The sequence below is a fragment of the Glycine soja genome, chromosome 10 (genome assembly GCF_004193775.1).
Source record: "Glycine soja cultivar W05 chromosome 10, ASM419377v2, whole genome shotgun sequence".
Classification (NCBI taxonomy): domain Eukaryota; kingdom Viridiplantae; phylum Streptophyta; class Magnoliopsida; order Fabales; family Fabaceae; genus Glycine; species Glycine soja.
The window spans coordinates 5,139,710-5,159,363 of NC_041011.1; the positions used below are offsets into that span (position 1 = coordinate 5,139,710).

A 19,654-nucleotide genomic window follows, 5' to 3' on the forward strand; every position below is an offset into this window, starting at 1 on the left:
ATACAAACCTCAACGCTATCTAGCATAAGTGGAGCACAAACTTCTTTATAATCCATTAAGGTGATTTATGGTTTTTTGTTCCATGCCATTAGGTGAAGACGTGGAGTTTACATGCCTAGAGTTTTTTGTAGGCTTATGTATGTCTTAGTGTGTGATGTATAGGCCTTTCAAGGTTAAGGTTGTTGCTTCCTGTCCTTTTTTCCGAATTTTTTTTAATCTTTTGGATTGTTCGTTTCAGAAGTAAAAAAAGTGAGTGCATTTTGGAATGCAATTTTACATTTTGGATTGATCATCCCGGAAGGCAAAAATGGACTGCAAGAAGCAACTGAGAAGTGCAGGAAGCAATAGCCCAAGGTTAAACAAGACGTTCATTCTTCAAACGCATCACCAACCGTCTATGTTATTCTCACACTAGTTTTCGCTATTCTCACATCCCAACTATTTTTATAATTAACAAATATAATTGTTAGAAACACATTTATGTTATGATCAATATACAAAGATTTATTTTTATTTTGTATTATGAATTCATACACAACGGTATGTTTGGGCCTTTGTGACGATAAGAAATTAAGAATAAGCAATTGCCTTGTTTTGTTTGATAAAAAATTAAATAAACAAAATTAAATACCAACATCAACCACCATAATTATTGAATAACATTATGCATAATAAAAAAAAGACTATGATTATTTCATTAAATTTTTTGGGTAAAATATAATAATTTTAACATCACAATCATAAAAACTGATTATTTCATTAAATTTTTTGGGTAAAATAATAGTTTTTTTTCTCTCATACAGTAATACTTCACGATTGAAGGAGTTCCCAGCTTCAAAAATCTCCAGTCATTACTAATGTTCGGGTGAATTAAAACAAAAAAAAAGAGAGAGGAATTGAATAATATAATTTTAAATGTAAAAAACGATAAAAAAAATCAACGTAAAAATAAATATACAGGACTCAAATCCTAAAAAATAAAACCCTTCAACATTATTCTTTATTTTCACTTTTTTTTTAGCGCCAAGTCTCAAAACCCCGAACTCTGCTTCACTCACACTAGGGTTTTGCTTCTTCGCTGCTGTGATTCCGTCGGAAGAAAATGGGAACCGGTTCGACCTTGGCCGGGAAAGAAGTTCCAATCGTCGGAAGCGACGCCGTTCGCTGGATCGATCTCTCCGTTCCATCTTCGTCCAACATTGCCGCCGTCGACGGCGTCGCCGCCCTTCCCACCACCGACGACCGCGCCTCCTGCTTCGTCATCGGAGATCCTCCTACTTATCTAATCTGGTTCACTTCCTCTCTCTCTTCCTTTCTCCAATTTCAATTTTCGCGTTCCAAAAACTCACCGTTTTGCTAACTGCAGGAGAATTCACAAAGCTCAACCTCAGTCTCTCGAGTTGCTCGAACTCGCCGCTTCGAAAGAGTTTCCACGCGTGGGACTCAGATTCACGTTCCCCGACGCGCTCTGCCCCTTCGCTTTCATCGGCAAAAATGAGGTTACTTTCTTCTTCACCACTGTTTTTTATATCGGCAAATGTAAATGATAGCTGTTAATTGTTAGCGGGGGAATCGAACCCACGACCCTTCCCTCCCTCACTCCTTTCTCCTCTTACCACCAAACCAACCTTGTAACTCCTTCGCAATGTTAGTTGTTAGTTGTAAATGAGGTTTCTTTCTTCTTCACTAGTGTTGATTACGGATTTTTTTTTCGCATTCGCAATTCATTTGGTTTTTTTTTTTTTTTTTTGGTTGATGCAGATTTCTGGTGCTTCTAGATTCCCTTACTTGCTTTACGTGTTGACTGTGTCTGGCGTGGCTTACCTATTGAAAATTCGAAATGTTTCTGCGTATACGTCCGTTTCTGTTTTCCCCGTGGATGAACTTTTGGAGGTTAATGTGCGTGATTACATTCCCAATCACGCCACGGCGATAACCACCGTGATGGCAACCGTTGGAGGTCTTGTTGTTGGCACGAGTGATGGTTCTGTTTTCTGTTTCCAGCTGGGTGTAGTTGACCCTAGTGCTCCCGGTATGGCCATTTTCTGTCTTGTCACGTGTTTCGTCTTGCCCATGTTTCCTATTGTTGAGTAAATTTTAGTTGTATTATTTGTATGTTCAACGGGTACTTAAGATTGTATTCAAACTGCACCTATAGGTTGATGTAGGCTGGGTTTTTGGGTTGTTTTGATGGTGGACTAGAAAATAGGGATGAGTTCAGGTGTAAAGCAACACAAGTTTGCCTATGACTGTGTTGAATTTCTCCTCTTGTTTCATTATGTATATTTCATCATTTTTCAATGGTTTGTTATGAATTTGGTTTTTTATCTAAGTTTTCATGCATGAGCTGAGAGATGAAGCCGGAATCAGTCGCTTGTGGGGTTTAATATCACGGTATTTTCTTTTTAAATTCTCATTCCTGATAAGCATTTGTTGACATCTTCTCCAATTTTCAAATTTATTGTCTCTTTCTCGGATTGAACCTCCCTCTGATATGAGTTATAAGACATTCCATTGAATTATAGGGGGAAAATGGTGGGTACTGTACAAGAGTTGGTAATTTTGGAGTTGCACGAGAAAAAGTTTGTGTTTGTGCTTCATTTGGACGGGACGTTACGGATTTGGGATCTTGCATCTCGTAGCAGGGTTTTTAGTAATAACATGGGGACTGTGACAATGGCAGCAGGTATTGTCTACCTCTCAGATTTAATTCCTATATTTTTTTATATTCATCATTTACCACGCTGGCCTTCACAAACATTAAAGTGGACTGTGAATCTTTATTTTTGCAATGTTCATGTTTATGTGAATGGTGATAAATAAGGAAACTTGCCAGTGGATTTTTATATTCTTTTATATTATGTTATGCTTGCTCCATTACTATGCAGGCCACCATAAACATTGAAAAGGACTGTTTGTTTTGATTTCTGCAGTGTTCTTGTTTATATGAATGGGATAAATAAAGAAACTTAACTGTGGATATTGCATGGAGGTTTCAGGATTCCATGATTTGACTCAAAGGTTTATGAAATTTATGGAAACTGTATGCACTGCAATGTATTAGGTTATTGGCATTTTGGAGTGTTCAGGGCCAAGCACTGGCTGGCTTTGATGTTATTCCAGTGTTCTGGGAGACCTTTTATTTTAGTGTCTAGAAGTTGAATTGGGTTTCTTGTAATCATGTTTGCATCTTTGATGAGTGTAAAAGGTTTCTGTTGTGTGTATCTGAAAGAAATGGTGAAATGAACTAATAAAGGAAGCAAAGCCCACTCCTTTTTTGTCTTATTTATGGGGATTGGGAATGTGCTACTAGGTTTGTCCAACAGGATGGGACTGGGCCTGTGTGGGTTGAATACCCAAAGCCTTGCAAAGTTTATATCAGAAGAAAGAAGAGATTCTGGGAGTTAGTTATGCATTTAGATAGGGAGTTAAGTGAGTAGGTTATATGTATGATGTGTCAGAAGTTTAGGGGAATGGGATGTGTTAATTAGAAGATTATTGAGTTTGAGAGAGTTGCTCTCTGTGAGGGACTTTGTCCTGTGTTCTTCCTTTGCCATTTGATCTCTGTTGTATCCGTTTTCTGGTCTAATCCAGAAAATAAAAGGCTTAAATATGTTTTAAGTTCCTGTAAATAAAGAGGTTTTTTTTTATTGTTTTCCTTGTATTTTTTCTTTTTACTTTTTTAATCCCAACATTGTTTGTCATCACCTGTTTTGCTCCTCATTATAATGGCAGGTCGAAACTAGCTTATGCAGTAGTTAGGTCACACCATCTAAAAGCAAAAGTCATAATATTTATAGGGACTAAAAACAAAAATTGTCATATTTTATGAGGACTAACAACACGGAATAGCTGTATTTATAGGGTCATAAAACATGTTTTTTCTAAATACTCCAAAAATGCAAAAGTATCTATGTCTGATACATCTGACAGTGATACATTCCGTTGCATATCCAAAATGTATCCATTGACTTTTATAAAGTAAATTGTCCGATATGACCTCCAATACGACCAAGGCACTGCTAAGAAACTTGTGATATGATTTCATACTTACTGTAGTTTTTATTTGTTATATTTATTGTTAAAAAGTATGTTTTTGTGATATTCGAACTTGGACAGGAAATTGTATATTTTGTGATTTGTTCATAGTAAAAAAAAACATTATAATGAGTGAGGGAGAATATATGCAACTATGCTTACTTGTAATAAGGATCTCAATTAAATTGTGATTATCTTTAATTGACTATTGATATGTTTATGTAATAATGAGCAATTAGTAATGTGAATGTCTCTTTAAAAATGTTGTGCATTTATAATATTTTACACACATATTTGTTAGAGTATCTTGGTTGTGTTGTATCATGGTTTTTAAATTTTTTCTTCGTACGTGTATCGTACTATGTATTTGGGCTTCCTAGCATGCCAGGTACCAAAACAGGTGACAACGTTTGCTGGAATTAAAAAGAAAAACCTCTATATATGGAAGGACCAAACATATTTAAGCCTAAATAAAACTACCTAGTTTGTCTGTAATTTTGTCGAGTCTATCAGGAATTCAGGATGTTAAACATTGTCTGTTTTCTGCTGCCTGATCAAATACAATTGAAAGTGAATTGCGTATTATCTCTCCTTTTCTTTGCCTATTGATATAGATTATGTCCTCTCAGTTCTTTAGTTTACTTGTACTCACAAACACAGATCTGCTCTCACACTTCACTGTTTGTTCTTCAGGTGCTACCTTTGTAAAGTTATGGGTGGGTCAACCTTACCCAGATTCTAATATAATTCCTTTGGCAGTTTTGTACAGAGACACATCGGTATGCAAATAAAGACATTCTGATTTCTTACTCATTTTTTAATACAAGTATACAATGTTTCTTAGAATGTGGGTTTGGGCCTAACTCAACCCCAAAAACTAGCTCATAAGGTGAGGGTTGTCTCCCATTTATATACTCTATCTTGGTCTTATCTCTAGCTGATGTGGGGCTTGGGTTTTTTCCAACAATGTTGATTATGTTTAGTTATATTCTTTTTACGTTGCATGTACACTTGAAGTAAACTTCAATAGTTTCTGAAGTTTGATGATAGCAGGAATTTCATGTAGACTGTGTTTCATTTGAATTGTTAAAAGAGGACATATATCTTACTTTAGGGGTTATAAAATTAAAAAAAGGCATACATGGATTAAAGATTTCCTGTTTTGATTATACTTCTCATAACAGTTTGAACTAATAACTTTACAGTCCTATTCTAACATTTAACTATGAAAGAATCCAATTTGGTTTCTTGTGATCTATACCATAAGTTGGAAATTAACGAAGTCAGATGAATCTGTAAAATAGTAGTTTGAAGATAGGTCTGGTAATAATAACTTCATACTGATAATTATTATTTATATTTTACTTGGAAAGGACTGCATTTTGTAACCAATTAAGATTAAGATGTTATGTTTAAGCCTCTAACTTGTGAAAAAGGAATAAAATTTGATGATGAATTAATATGAAATATTTAATTAGCTAACAGTTTTCCCCCTTGTTTTTTTGCAATAAAATGTTAATGTATTTGATAGAGGGTGATAGATGTCCCTAGTCCTCTCCTTTAATGATATTCAAATTCGACATTCAATGTGTATGCATACCTGTTTATTCCTTTAGCCTTTTATATGCTAAATGCCAGCTAATGATTGGCTGTTTAGTTGATGTAAACATTGATATTACCCTTTGGCTTGTTTTGTTTGTATTGCTTTCTTTTTGTATCTGAGTTTTTAGGCTTAATTGTGAAGGATGAAAACTTGGAGATGATCTCTTTATATAGTATCCTATATAATTTTGGGGACAGAATTGTTTTCTCTATGGACCCTTCAGTGCAAAGCATTCCCCTGGAGGAGGTAATCTGTTGGTTTTTTCATTGAGCTTGAATTGGATGTGATTTTCCCCCTTGCTCCAGATGTGAGACTGCTTTTATTTTGTCCAGGGACGATGCCTTGATGTTAAATTAACATTGGATAAGATATGGATACTGAAGGATGATGAATTAGTCTCACACACGTTCTCTACAAATATTGATGAGTATGCAACAATTTCAGTTCTTTAATACCAGGCTGTTCATTAGATTATCTTTCAAAGTTGTAGTATAAAAAACCTGAAATTATATCTCCAATGGTTTTAGCATTCTACCACTCAATTGGAAAGAGGCCAGTTGTTTAGAACTCTTATATAGCTAGACCTTTGCCAATACAATAGTCATCCATAATTCCATGGGCAGGGTGAGGGTCCGTGTTGATGCTGTTATAAAATTTTATACTCACCATATAATTTGCTTTCGAAAATGGTTTTCATCTCCGATTGATTTACCAGTAGCCATCATGTTACTATTTTAAGTTAAATTTCTGAAAATTTACACATTATAATCAAATAGTTGCTAACTTCTTATATTTGGAATAAATGTTATGCATAAATTATATTACATTCAATGCAGTACAAAACAATTTTGGGCTAATATGAAACTCACTTGCAAGTATACAATGATGGGAGCTTTTAATCCAGTCAATTGTGACTATAGGAAAAAAACCGTTGCATGAAAAGTTATTCAATGGTCTAAGTATTAATTTCATTTTATACTGGTAAGGTTCCTAACTCTATACATTGAGATATGAAAAAGAAATTTTACCAGACAAAAGAAGATTAAAGGTCCTAACCCTACTATATGCAAATTCAGACATCCAGTGATTGTTCTTGCTTAATTGTTATCTTGTGTTGTCAGGGTAGAAGCATTTTCTTATGCTTTACAGGAAGAATTTGTTGCTGATCAACTATTTCAAAGTTCAGAGCATCTTGCAGATGAAATTTTGCGGATCACACATTCAATATTTAAATCTTCGAAGGTATTAGGCCATGTATAATTTTCATCTTGAAAGGTCTTGGAGGCTTATTCCTTTTCTATTAGTGGAAAAGAGGTGTACTTCACAGTTCATTGAATGCATCTATACACATTGGTTCCACTGCATTTGTGTATACACTCAAATACATTGTACTGGGTTTGCTTATTGCTAACGATGATTTTACATAAAGATGATTTCTCCCGCTCCAAAAACAAGGTGGTGGTTTGCATACAAACTCTCCAGGAGTATGTTAATATGTTTTAAAAGAAATTATAATTCCATACTCTTTTATTTTTTTGAAGGAATAATTGCATATTCCTAGTTTTCATGGTTTGGGATATCTATGTATCAATTAGTTCCATAGCTTGTGCAACATTTACACTGAAAAGGTCAAATGGGTTTCTTAATGGTTGCCAGAAGCAACTTACCCTTCATTGCTTCTAAAGGTTTGAAAAATAATGGAAGTTAAAATATTTGAAGTTTTGAATTACCACTGCTGGACTAAAAAGCTTTTGTATCAAGTAGCATGTAAATTGTTACTGAGCTGGGAGTTCTCATATGTTTAAATAAATGACTTATTATTATTTTTTTAATGAAAGAAGAAATTCATCAAGAAGAGTATGACTCAGTTATTTCTTTTCTGCAGGATGATATTTTTCCTTTTGTATCTTCTATTTTCTTAAGAAGGCTTCTTCTTCCTGGTGTTCATCATAATGCTACTTTGTATGCAACTCTACTTGAGTATAGCAGGCATTTGGGTGAATCTGAGTTGCAAACATTAACTGCTGATGGGCTAAAAAAGGAGATACTTTCACTCATAGAACATGAGGTTATCATTGTCATAATCTATCTCATATCTCCTTAATTTTTCCCACTTCAATTTTGGGAAGGGTAAATTGTGGTAAACTGATGAGATTGATAATGTGGTAGGTTGGATCTGAAAAAGTGTCTTTATTGCACTGCTGGAAATGTTTTTTCACCCGCTATTTCCATAATTGGTGCAAGAACAATGCATTATATGGCTTGCTTGTTGATTCCTCTTCTGACGCCATTGGTTTAATCAGAAAAAATTCCATTTCACTTTTTCGGTCTTTGGAAGATATTGAACGGATTGTGGAGGGTAATTAATAATTATGGATACCTCTATCTCTTTTCTCTCAATGAATTCTTATATTATTATTATTTTTAAAATATTCTGGCTTTTTCTTAAATGGTTTTAATTAACATGCTCATTATAATCAGTGCTCTTTTTTTTTTTTCTTATACTTTCCTTAATGTGGACTTCTCTTCATATGCAGTAGGCTCTTCAGAAGAAGTTAGTGAGCTCACAGGCCTTGTGGATATATTTAACGATGATCTGGATTGTGATATTCTAATTGAATTGCTCAGATGTGTTATAAGTTTCAGCCAACAGTTGGGCAAAACTGCTTCTTCTATATTTTATGAATCTCTTTTAACTACATCAGTGATCTCTTCTGAAGATATTGTTCGCTATATTGTTAAGATTCTGGAAACTGGATATTGTATGTCAGGCCCAGTGCTTCAAACTTCTACTTCTGGGGATCATATAGTTGTTCTGGAGAAGGAGCTAGCAGATCATAAAAGTTTGAGGAAACTTTCCATTGATATGTTTTTATCGCTTCAAGGCTTGCACAAAAAGGCTTCTGCATGGGGCAGGATTTTAAAAGTAATTGAGGGTTTCCTGAAATTTTTGGTTCCACAGAAAGTAATACAAAATTTTAATACTGAAGTGTCATCAAACATAAATTCTTCTGTTATAGTACATACTACTTTTCAGATTGCAAAGGTGATGTTTGAATCTGCCTGGGACTTTCTTCTATTTTTAAGCTATTTGGTGGACATCAGTGGTCAGGTGAGTTTGTAATAATATTGTATGCATGTTTACAGACATAAGTGTAATGGTTTTCTTATTGTAAGCATCATTTAATTGAAATTATTGTCTAATTAAATCAGATAGAAATTACAAATTGTCTCTTGTATGTTTGCATTTGTTCTGAAAATGCAAAAGTTTATTCAATAGACAATAGTAAATGCTTGGTGTACTTGAAGTTGGATTAGTGCTTTGTCAATTCTTGAGCTGCCAGCAAACTGATTTGCTAAAGTAATTGAATACAATCATGGTCGCTTTGGTTTATTTATTTATTATTTTAACTTTGCTGCCTTTGCACTGTGTTTTTTAGCCCATGTTGATAGCAAGTTTTTTTGTTTGTGCATGGCTATGATCATTCACATTATCTATTTTATGAAGTGTCAAGATTGAGTTCAAGGATTGTATTCTATAAGTACTTGGTCAGCCATGATTTGATACCATGTTGACCTTTCCTGTAGATCAAGTTCTCAAAGCATATAGGCAGTTGTATTTGTTAGCAAAATGTTATTACCTTTTTGTAGATGTAGATTAATATCTTGTATGTATGACACAGATGCTGTGGAATTTTTTTCATGCAGGTCCACTTGTTACATGATGATATAAACAAAATACAGCTTGATTTAGTTCCAATGCTTCAAGAAATTATTTTTGAATGGCTAATCATCATCTTCTTTACCATCACACCGTCTGCACCAGCTGTAACTGAAGACTTCAATTCTAAACTTTCATCATTACAAATAGGTAGGTTTTATGATGTTTTTATATATATTGCATCACCGCAGATGATAATTTACCTAAGTTGACATCGAATTATCATTATAAGGGGATAGAGGCTCACAAGATTATTCCCTTTCTCAAATTTGAAAGAAACAACTAACAAATTAAAGACATAACATTTTTAAAATTAAAGACGAAAATTTGGAAGTAAATTGTTTGAATCAAGAAATACCGTCTCAACGTCTTCTAATTTGATGCCAAAATCTAAACTGAGTCAAATTTCGATTTGACTAAATTTAAGCAATAATATATGAAAGAAATAAAATGTGAAATACATAATGTAGGAGAAGCCACTTGGGGCTTATTGAGAAAGACAGTAGGTCCTAGAATTCATCTCACCCAAGAATGACTACGTAGATTTATATTTTATAATGAAGGGGTGGATAGAGATTGGGATTTGTTTTAATAAGCTCTCCAATAAAATGCTTTCATTGTACCCATATTTTTATTTCTTGATATCTTAGTTGGAAATATGGTTAAAATGAGTGAGATTTGTGTCGCAATTATATATTGTAAACTGTAAAATTATTCAGCACAGTACAGCTTATGCTCAATGGCAAAATATTACATTTGTTGGCTCCTAGAGATTCCCAAATATTAGCAGTTAGTTACTAGTTAGAGAGTATGGAAAGACGGGTATAGCTTAAATAGGAGGTTGAGTAGGGAGTGGGATTCAGCTTTGTTAGAAAAGGGTGTAGTGGCTTGGTTGTAAAGGAAGACCTTTGGAGGGGAGATCTTTTTCCCTGTTCTGTTCATTTTCATTCAAGCAATAAAATCATTTTTTTCTTTTCAACATTTTCATTGAGTTTGTAACATTTACAGTTATGGCTTACTGAATTGAATGCATATACTTCTGATGTTGTGTTAACCTTTTTGGGCATGGTACAGATAACAACATGGGGAAACGATTATGGAATGAGAAGCTTGGCAGATATGACTTTACATTGGCTTATACATTCTTGCTCAACGTTGGAAGTTCATCCTTAGATCATAGCCACTATTCTTCAGAACATTTTTCAAATGTGCAGAGCTTTATTAATAAGACAAGAGACTTCATCAGTTGGATTATTTGGGGCCAGACTGGAGGATCTTCTACTTTCTTGACCCGTTCTATTGATCTTGCATTTATACTTTTCAAGCATGACCAGTATGGTGCTGCTGAGGTTGTTTACTTGTCCTTTTTTTTTTATCCTGAATGGGATATTGATCCCTTCTCTTATTCTGTAGTTAACTTTACTGAAAATATTGTTTATTTCAATTTCCAAATGTTTCAAAAGCAATTGCTTATGATTGCGGAAGCACATTTACTAAAGGAGAAGACATCCCAAAGTATTCAAGATGATGATGGTGGATGGTGCATACGTCATCATCTTCTAGGATGTTGCCTACTTGCCCAGGTGCAATGTGGATTACATGCAACCCAGAAGGATAAAAAAGTTTCTGAGGCCATTCGCTGCTTTTTTAGGTATGACAACTCACCTTTGAAATATTTCTCTTTTTATTATTTGCATCATGTGGTCATACAAAATTCAAGGATGCAACTTTTATTTTACATTTTTATCCTGTAAGTTGATTACTGAGTTAAGTTGTATTGTTTAATTTCCATTTTACTGAGGTTTTTAACTTGAGTGTAATTGAGAATAAAAAGGTCTAAATGGAAGCCATTTTAATCAAGGTACTCAAAATCAAGGTCCTACCTAGATTGGAGAAGGCTGTGTCTGTAAATTGTGTGATCATTCCACAGATCATATAATCTTACCTAAAGTACAAAATTATATTTAAACACATGCACATATATGCATATAAAATAGCATATTTAAGAAAAATAACCTTAGAATCACAGCTAAAATTTAATTGAAAATGCATAAGGAGGACGTGCACTTGCACACAACTCACATGTCACAAGTGTACTGGTGCCAGACTTGCCAACTGCAACAGCTGTACCTACATTAGCACAAGCTCCACTTGAAGACATTTACATTGTTGCAAAACAGAATAGTCCACTTTCAAATTTTGTATTACATGTGTTTTAAGCTCTATGCATATTTGCTTGTAGTTGCCTAAAAGTATGACCCATCACTGGTGGTGTTTAATTCAGGTCTTCATCTGGAAATGGTGCATCTGAGGCTCTGCAGAGTTTATCTGATGACTTAGGAATTCCATATCTTGGTTTTAGTGAGTATTGCTGTAGCTGAATTCTAATTATTTTAAGCAAATGGATAATCTTAAGTTTTAATTGCTTATTACTTTTTATGGTTTTTATGCAGATGGTTGTACATCAATTGCTGCATGGAAGCTTCAATACTATCAATGGGCAATGCAGTTATTTGAACGTTATAGCATTAGTGAAGGTGCTTGCCAGTTTGCTCTTGCTGCACTTGAGCAAGTTGATGAGGCTCTATATATGAAAGATGACAAGTGCACAAACAACTCAGTTAATGAATCAGTGACAACTATCAAAGGACGACTATGGGCAAATGTTTTTATATTTGTGTTAGACCTTGGTCGTTATTATGATGCGTATTGTGCAATAATTTCAAATCCAGATGAGGAGAGCAAATACATCTGCTTGAGACGTTTCATAATTGTTCTTTATGAACAAGGAGCTATAAAGGTTGGGCAAACTATGATAAACCCTTCTGACTTTTCTTGGTTGATTGATCTCTACTTAAATGATTTCTGTTGCTTGATGTTTAAAATAGAATGTATTAGAATGTGGATTGCCCCCCACTTATATACTCTGTCTTGGCACTATCTCTAGCCGATGTGGGACTTGTGTTATTCCCAATACACCCCCTTATGCCCAACACTTTTGGGCTTGGTGTGTGGATGAAATAGATATCAAACTATCCTATCCATTTTGCAATAATACCTTCATGCTACTGTCTTCAAAGGCTGATTACAAGAATATTAATTAGTGATGACTAGAATTAGATTAAAGTAATGACAATAATTAGTGATGATTAAAGTGGGTATTTAAATTAACGTACACAAGTTTAACCCTCGTACATCATTTTGCAGAGGTGTAATTTGTAAATGTAAGTCTCTGCATATGGGTTGCCATTTTATGCTAATGACATTTTTTTATGTATTTCCAATTTTTTTTTTGATCAGCAAATATAATATATGTATATATTTCCAATTATTGTATTGTATTTGCTATGATTCCTATACTTTTCTAGTTAAAAATAATGTGATGTTATTCCTCACTTAACATGATTTCTTCCAGATATTTTATACTTTTCTTTCACATTCTTTTGGTAAAATTTCCATTCACTTATTTTAATTAGTACCCTTCCCTCCTCATCTTTATTTTTTTTTATTCTTTACAGATTCTTTGCAGTAATAAACTTCCCCTTATTGGTTTAGTGGAGAAAGTGGAGCAAGAGCTTGCGTGGAAGGTATATCCTTGCTGAACAAATTGAATGCTGTTAATTTTGAAGTTTTCTATGATGTGCATAATTTCTCTGTGTAATATGTAGGCTGAACGATCAGATATTTCTGCGAAGCCGAACTTGTATAAGTTGCTTTATGCATTTCAATTGCACCGGCATAATTGGCGACGAGCAGCAAGTTACATGTACTTGTATTCAGCTCGTTTGAGAACTGAAGCAGCTTTGAAAGATAGTGTAGGCAGTTCCTTGATGTTGCAAGAGAGGCTGAATGCACTCTCTTCTGCAGTCAATGCACTGCATCTTGTTCATCCTGCATATGCCTGGATTGATTCATTGGCTGAGGGAAGTTATCTTGTGAATGAATATTATCCAAGTAAGAAAGCTAAAAGAACCCCAGATGAACATTGTAAGTAATTCAACAATGAAAGTCATGCTAGTAGTTGAGTTATCATTTCATTATGGATTTCTGATGTTATATCAACATTTTTACTTCTCCAATTTTAAAACAGAATGAAATATGCAGGGGCAAAAAAGAAAGATTTATTTATAATATTTCTGTATATTGGATATTCTGTTCTTCATAATATGCGTTCTTCATAATTGTGCTAATATAGTTTTCTTAAAAGCAAGTCCCTCAGATATGTTGAGGGATTGTGTAGCTTTGTTTCATTAATGTTTTCTTTGTTCTCTTTTTTTTTAAGGAGGATCTTACCGTGCTTACTCTTTATAGTCATCTTTGTCTTGATGAATTTCTTGTTTTATCATTAAAAATATTTTACTAATTTGTTTTTTGGAGTGGCGGTGACACATTATCTTCAACTTTACAGCAGCAGCTGATAATGATGCTGAGCCTCAAGGTTGGCAGTCCTCTATTGATATTGAAAAACTTGAGAATGAGTTTGTGCTAACTTCAGCAGAGTATATGCTGTCACTGGTAAATTTCAAGTGGACATTTTCTGGTAAGTGCCTTTTCTTTTCAATTGTCTGTAAAGCATATGGCTGCTTCCTGGGTGACTGATGATATTAAGTTTCAATGTACTTAGTATTTTTCATTTGATAGAATTTTGACTTTGTTTTGAAAAAAGGAAAACATGGAGCTCTATCAGACTTGGCTGATCTTCTTGTCCAAAACAATTTATATGATATGGCTTTTACAATCCTTCTCAGATTTTTCAAGGGTTCAGGACTGAAGAGGTGTACATCCTGAACTTAAGTTGTGTGCACCCACACACACCGACACATATGTATGTGTATTGTTTTGCTTATAGATATTACTCGGTCTTTCTCTTTAGGGAACTGGAAAGAGTGTTGTCTGCTATCTCATTGAAATGCTGTCTTGACAAAGTGGAATCCTCTTGGGTTGAGTATGTTGACCTATTCCTTACCATTCTTTTCAAAGAACTTTTTTTTTTATTTGTAAATTATTGAAAAAAGATACCTGACTTTACCAGTCATTCGGATGGCTTTAAAATTTTTGCTTTCATTTTGTTTTAGTAATTTGGCACCTACCATATTTTGAATTTTTTTCTCTACACTGTTCCTGTCAGTTTGAATTGTATAATGTATGCTTTTGTGATTTCAGGGAACACAGTCATTTATTGACCTCATCAAAGCATGAGATGGTTGCCCATGGTTCACCTGCTACAGTTTCCACAACTCCACAAACTGACAGAAACAGTTGTTGGGCAACACTCAAGCTTTACCTTGTTCGTATCTTCTGCTACCATTAGATGATTTTACATTTTTATGCTTCATCTATTCATAACTGGTTTTTTAATGTCATTCAATGAATAATAAAGGGCATTCCCCCTCATCCTATGAGTTAGCTTTTGGGATTGAGTTAGACTCAAAAACCCACATTCTAAGATGCTATCAGCCTATTCTAGATCCATTCAAAGGATCACCCACCATGTTATCCACGCACCAAGCCCAAAAGGATTGGGCATGAGGAGGTGTATTGGGAAAAACCTAAGTTCTACATTGGCTAGTGGTGGTGCCAAGATAGAGTATATAAGTGGGGGGACAACCCTCACCCTATGAGCTAGCTTTTGGGATTGAGTTAGGCCCAAAAACCCTCATTCTAAGACCACCTAAACATTTGGGCATTTATTGTATATGTTGTGTGATGAGTTGGGAAAGAAGAGGGGAAACTTTCATGCAAGTGTAGATTATGTGATTTGATGTATCAAGTTGAGAAGAATGTTAATTTTTTTCAGTAAGCATTATTGTTATTATTATTGAGAAAGAAACTTATCAAGGAAGAAGATTTTTATTTTTTATTTTCATAATCATTAGTATTTTGGTAGGAGCTAGGATAGTGTCATTTTCTTTGACCTTCGTTTGATTTGTATCTGGTACCTATAATATAATGAATGTCTTGTCTCTTTAGTTGGAGTCAGGTCTTGAGATTTTACTACGTTTTACCCCTACATTCAGTGACGTATCCAAAAAATAAAAAAAGTGGGGGCAAATAGGTAGTCCATAATATTTTTCTGACAAAATATTATAGGCTTTTACAAAATACACAAATTCATGATAAAAAATCAAAATATCCAAGTTTCTACAAGTTTAAAAGGATAAAGTTGATAAAATTAGTATCAATTTATTTTTTCTTTTATTTTTTACATTCTTTTATTTAAAAAATTATCTTATGGAAACAATACCTATTTTTTTATGGGGACAAAAACAATAATTATTAAAAATATTCTGAGTAAAAAAAATTACTTAGCGGGGACAATTGCCCCCATAATCGAGAACGTGGATCCGTCCCTGCCTACATTTAAAGGGTGTTGGAGGAATTTGAACCCCTAAAAACTTGTGGTATTGGAATTAGTGTTCCATGCTCCATGTCAGCAAGAAGACATTCATATTTCATTCAGCTGTGCAGATGGTTACAGATGAAAATTTTCCCTTGTTAAAATTTAGCAAGACATTTTTAGTCTTGTACAAGTCTCTTTACAGCTTTTCCTAATTGGGGTAAAATCCTGTTATTTTATTGTGTGTGGTTGTTTAAGTCAACATGTAGTTATTTGCATTTTTGAGTCCCTGGCCTTTATTTAAAATTGATCCTAAATTGCAGGAAAAGTATAAGGAATTTCATGGTAGATTACCTATCATTGTTGCTGAAACTCTTCTACGCACAGATCCTAAGATTGAATTGCCTCTTTGGCTTGTACAATTGTTCAAGGTAATTTTCTCCACTGAAAACTGTAGTCGCTGGTTGGGGTTCATTGATGCAAGAGAGTGCCTGCTTATTTTAAAATTTGGTCTTTGTAGCATTTCTATAAAACATTATATGATTCCTATTTCCAAATCTATCTAAAATTTCCAATTTCCCATGAAACTATATAAATGCTAGACTAGTTGCATCTGCTATACAAAATAGATGGGGTATTTTTTCCGTTATCATTCAGCCAGCCTTGGCTTCTATAATGTTGGATCTTGTACAGTTACTAATATTGTTTGTGTGGCTTGTGACAGGAGGGTCAAAAAGAAAGGTTGTGGGGGATGGCTGGCAGGGAATCAAATCCTGCATCTTTATTTCAGCTTTATGTTAGTTATGATCGATATGCAGAAGCTACTTATCTTTTGCTTGACTGCATAGACTCATTTGCTTCGATGGTAAATTATTTTTACTCTTACGAATAATCAATTTGATGTTTTGTATGTTAAGCTGATATATGATATCTAGACAATTATTTACTTTTATCACCAGACTTTTCAACATAACATGAGTTGTCTGTCTGCCACTTCGTAATATATTTTACTCACAATGTTTTTGTTTTTTGTTTTGCCATGTAAATTGTAATTTATTTTGAAGAGTTTTGTAACACCCATGTCTGATATTTGTTACCTTTATTCTGGAAAATTGTTCTTGTTAATAGACTTAATGGTATAGGCTGAAGAATGTTTTACAGTTTAAATGTTACTTAATGGATAATTAGTAACAGTTCTCTGAGTAAACTGTAGTGCTGAAAATTTGATGTGGCTTAGCTTGTTAAAGTTTTTGGTTTGTTAAGGGGTTCAAGATGTATGAGGAAAGTTTTTGGGTTCTATTTTGTGTTAATGGGACACAAGGAAAGGTTGTGTTTCAGGAAGGGTGAGTCTGTGGTTGTTCTTCCCCCATGCATTTCCTGACCATTGTCAAGTTTGTGTCTATCAATGTTGAAATTCCAGCTATTCTTCCCTTTGTTATCCTATGAACGACCAAGGGTGCCATCAGCTTGCAACAGGTGTGTTGCAGGATATAATATCCTGTGAGGCTAAGAGTGAGAGTGCCTTGGACAGTCTTTCTGGCCATTGCCAGACTTAGGTGCAACCAAGGATGTCACAGGTTTGGGAGCAGTTGTCCCAGTTTTTCTTCTTTGTCATTAGTTGGTACAGACTCTGTTCTTCTCTATGGAGTGCTGAGTTTCTCTTATGGTGATAGCTTCCTATTAAAATGGGTTGCAATTTCTTCTCCTGTTATGTTGATATTTATGACAGTATGCTGGCAACTGTGCGTTATGCAGCAGCAGTGATACTTGTCCATTATGTATTTAATAGTGTTGCTAATATTGTTTTGCAGAGACCAGCAGATATAATTAGAAGGAAAAGACCATTAGCTGTTTGGTTCCCGTACACAACTATTGAGCGGTTACTATACCAACTCGATGAATTAATCAGAATGGGTCGCATGGTAGATCACTGTGACAAGCTCAAAAAAATGTTACATGATTCTTTACAGAATCATCTGAAGATGGTAGGCATAATGTCTTCCTCATTTGTTTTATTTTTTTCTGTTGCTTGGCACGGGTGTTCATACCAGTCTATTTGTTTCTGCCTTTCAGTTGAAGGTGGACTCAGATGATGCTGTTTCTGTATCTTCTTGATTGCTACTTAAACTGACCACTGGAGGTTGTAGATAGTAGCATGTTCACAGTGCTCTTAATTACTCACTGTGTTAACTGGTTTGTCTTTTTTATTATGTCTTCCTTTATTTCCTTTTACTTTTAGTTCCTCAATTGTGGTTCATGGCTTGTTCCTTTGAGTGATCGTTTCTTTGTTGAACAGCATACTATCCGGTAAAAAGGCCTTGACAAGTTGGTACGGAATGTTGAAATTTTAGAACAAAAGCCATGGCATAGGAGGATATTTCCCCTTCTCTTACAACAGGAACTGGACAAAATAACCTAATGATAGATCTGTCAAGAATTGGAGATGCAGTCCTTATAATCCATGTCCATGAATAACCATATAAAATTTGTATATGATTTATCCACAGGAAATTTCGGGCAACGGTTGACTGACTCTGTTTGATATGGGTGCTATGGCTAGATTGGCACACAATAGCAGTTCAATTGATTGCAGGGAGATATAGAATGACTAGGGGATGAATATGTTACACTCGTTTTTTCTCTACTGAAGGTTGACGAACAGTATTCTGGCATAAATCCAGTTAGAGAACATGATCTCATTTGATGCCCATAGTTTGTAATCTATAGTTTGAAAATTGTTTAATGTGCAACTTAACCAGGGATACAAAACCCTACTTGCTTACTAAACTGCCAGTTCAAAAGATCCCTTTGGTTTTGTAGTCCTGGATTTTGACGTGTCTAGGTTGTAATGATATCCCTTAAATCCTACGTGTATGTGTTGTATTGATAGTGATTGACATTTTACTGAGCCGTAATTACAAGCACAGCGATTTCATGAACTTCCAAAAATAGATTTTGTTTTTTTTTTTTTTATTGAGTATAAATTTTGAATATCTCAATACCAAATATCAAGAAAGATAAAGGGTAGTTATACAACTTATACAATTAAGTACTCTATGAGAGAGAAATATGAAAGGTAATAATTAATGTCAGAGGCAACAAAATGTAGACCAGATATGTACTGTTCTATTTGGCAATGAATAAATAGCAATAAAAAGAGAAGTTACGAGTATTGAAAAAGTAATATTCAAAATTTTAATTGAAATGAAATGATAAATCATGTATTAAAGCATAGTTAATTTTTTTACTGCTATTAAAGCATCGTTATTAAATCCAACTAAAAGATGCTATATTAATATTAGTCATTTTTTTAATGTTTAAATGATAATTAGAAATTAATATAAAAGTTGTTGGAGCTATTCTTAAAAGAATAAGATAAGTAGATTGTGTATGTACGAACAATACAAGGTATTTTTATATTAATTCAATTACCTCTAAAAAAAATACCAATTCAATTACAAATTGCCATTTATGGTTTTGACTTTTGTAATAATTATACCAATAAATTTTATTGGTTGATAATATAAATACTACATAATTAAAATTATAATCTCATATTTTCAGTTAACTTCTAAGCATTGTTGATGAAATCAAATTTACAGTCAAATTAAGTATAAATCATGGTTTGACTTTAAAAATAATTATCATAAATGTCAATTTACTATATAAATAAAAAGTTGTAATTGAATAACTAAATTTTGTTTACAATCGTTCAAAAAATTACCAGTGTAATTGTAAGGACACAATCAGGATTGTGGTAGATTGATTGAGAAAATATGCTCATTTTATAGCATCGGATTATAAAGTCCTGCACAATTGGCTCAGGTTTTCCTGATATCTACAAGTTGCACGGTGCACCATTTACAAATCCACTATTCGCTAGCAAGTTTTGGGTAGCATTTTCACAACAGTTGGACATTAGAATTCAATTGACAAAAAATGTTAGTGTTGCTTA

General features: G+C 34.0%; 1 protein-coding gene across 3 annotated transcripts; it reads left to right on the forward strand.

The window, feature by feature from the left end:
- The first annotated feature begins 996 nt into the window (after positions 1-996).
- On the forward strand, positions 997-18,648 carry LOC114370424 (nuclear pore complex protein NUP160-like). 3 transcript variants are annotated; one of them, XM_028327773.1, is made up of 28 exons: positions 997-1,290; positions 1,367-1,499; positions 1,762-2,032; positions 2,334-2,394; positions 2,526-2,686; positions 4,732-4,817; positions 5,783-5,887; positions 5,974-6,068; positions 6,763-6,883; positions 7,527-7,709; positions 7,811-8,000; positions 8,179-8,753; positions 9,350-9,512; positions 10,437-10,711; positions 10,826-11,013; positions 11,647-11,723; positions 11,816-12,162; positions 12,881-12,949; positions 13,031-13,349; positions 13,774-13,902; positions 14,029-14,137; positions 14,236-14,307; positions 14,526-14,649; positions 16,023-16,130; positions 16,424-16,564; positions 17,511-17,684; positions 17,773-17,892; positions 17,996-18,648. In XM_028327773.1, exons 1-27 carry the CDS (start codon positions 1,103-1,105, stop codon positions 17,812-17,814), a joined length of 4,506 nt encoding a protein of 1,501 aa, XP_028183574.1. In that variant the 5' UTR covers positions 997-1,102; the 3' UTR covers positions 17,815-17,892; positions 17,996-18,648. The 3 variants fall into 3 exon arrangements, with proteins under 3 accessions (XP_028183574.1, XP_028183573.1, XP_028183572.1); XM_028327772.1 differs by having other exon boundaries at positions 8,182-8,753; positions 13,771-13,902; XM_028327771.1 differs by having other exon boundaries at positions 998-1,290; positions 13,771-13,902.
- Positions 18,649-19,654: the final 1,006 nt, after the last annotated feature.

Coding starts and splice junctions, on each gene's coding strand:
- LOC114370424 (XM_028327771.1), top strand. CDS start 1,103: ATGGGAACCGGTTCGACCTTGGCCGGGAAAGAAGTTCCAATCGTCGGA. Junction 12,163..12,880: donor ATGAACAAGGAGCTATAAAG/GTTGGGCAAACT, acceptor TATTCTTTACAG/ATTCTTTGCAGTAATAAACT. Junction 14,138..14,235: donor AAGGGTTCAGGACTGAAGAG/GTGTACATCCTG, acceptor CTTTCTCTTTAG/GGAACTGGAAAGAGTGTTGT.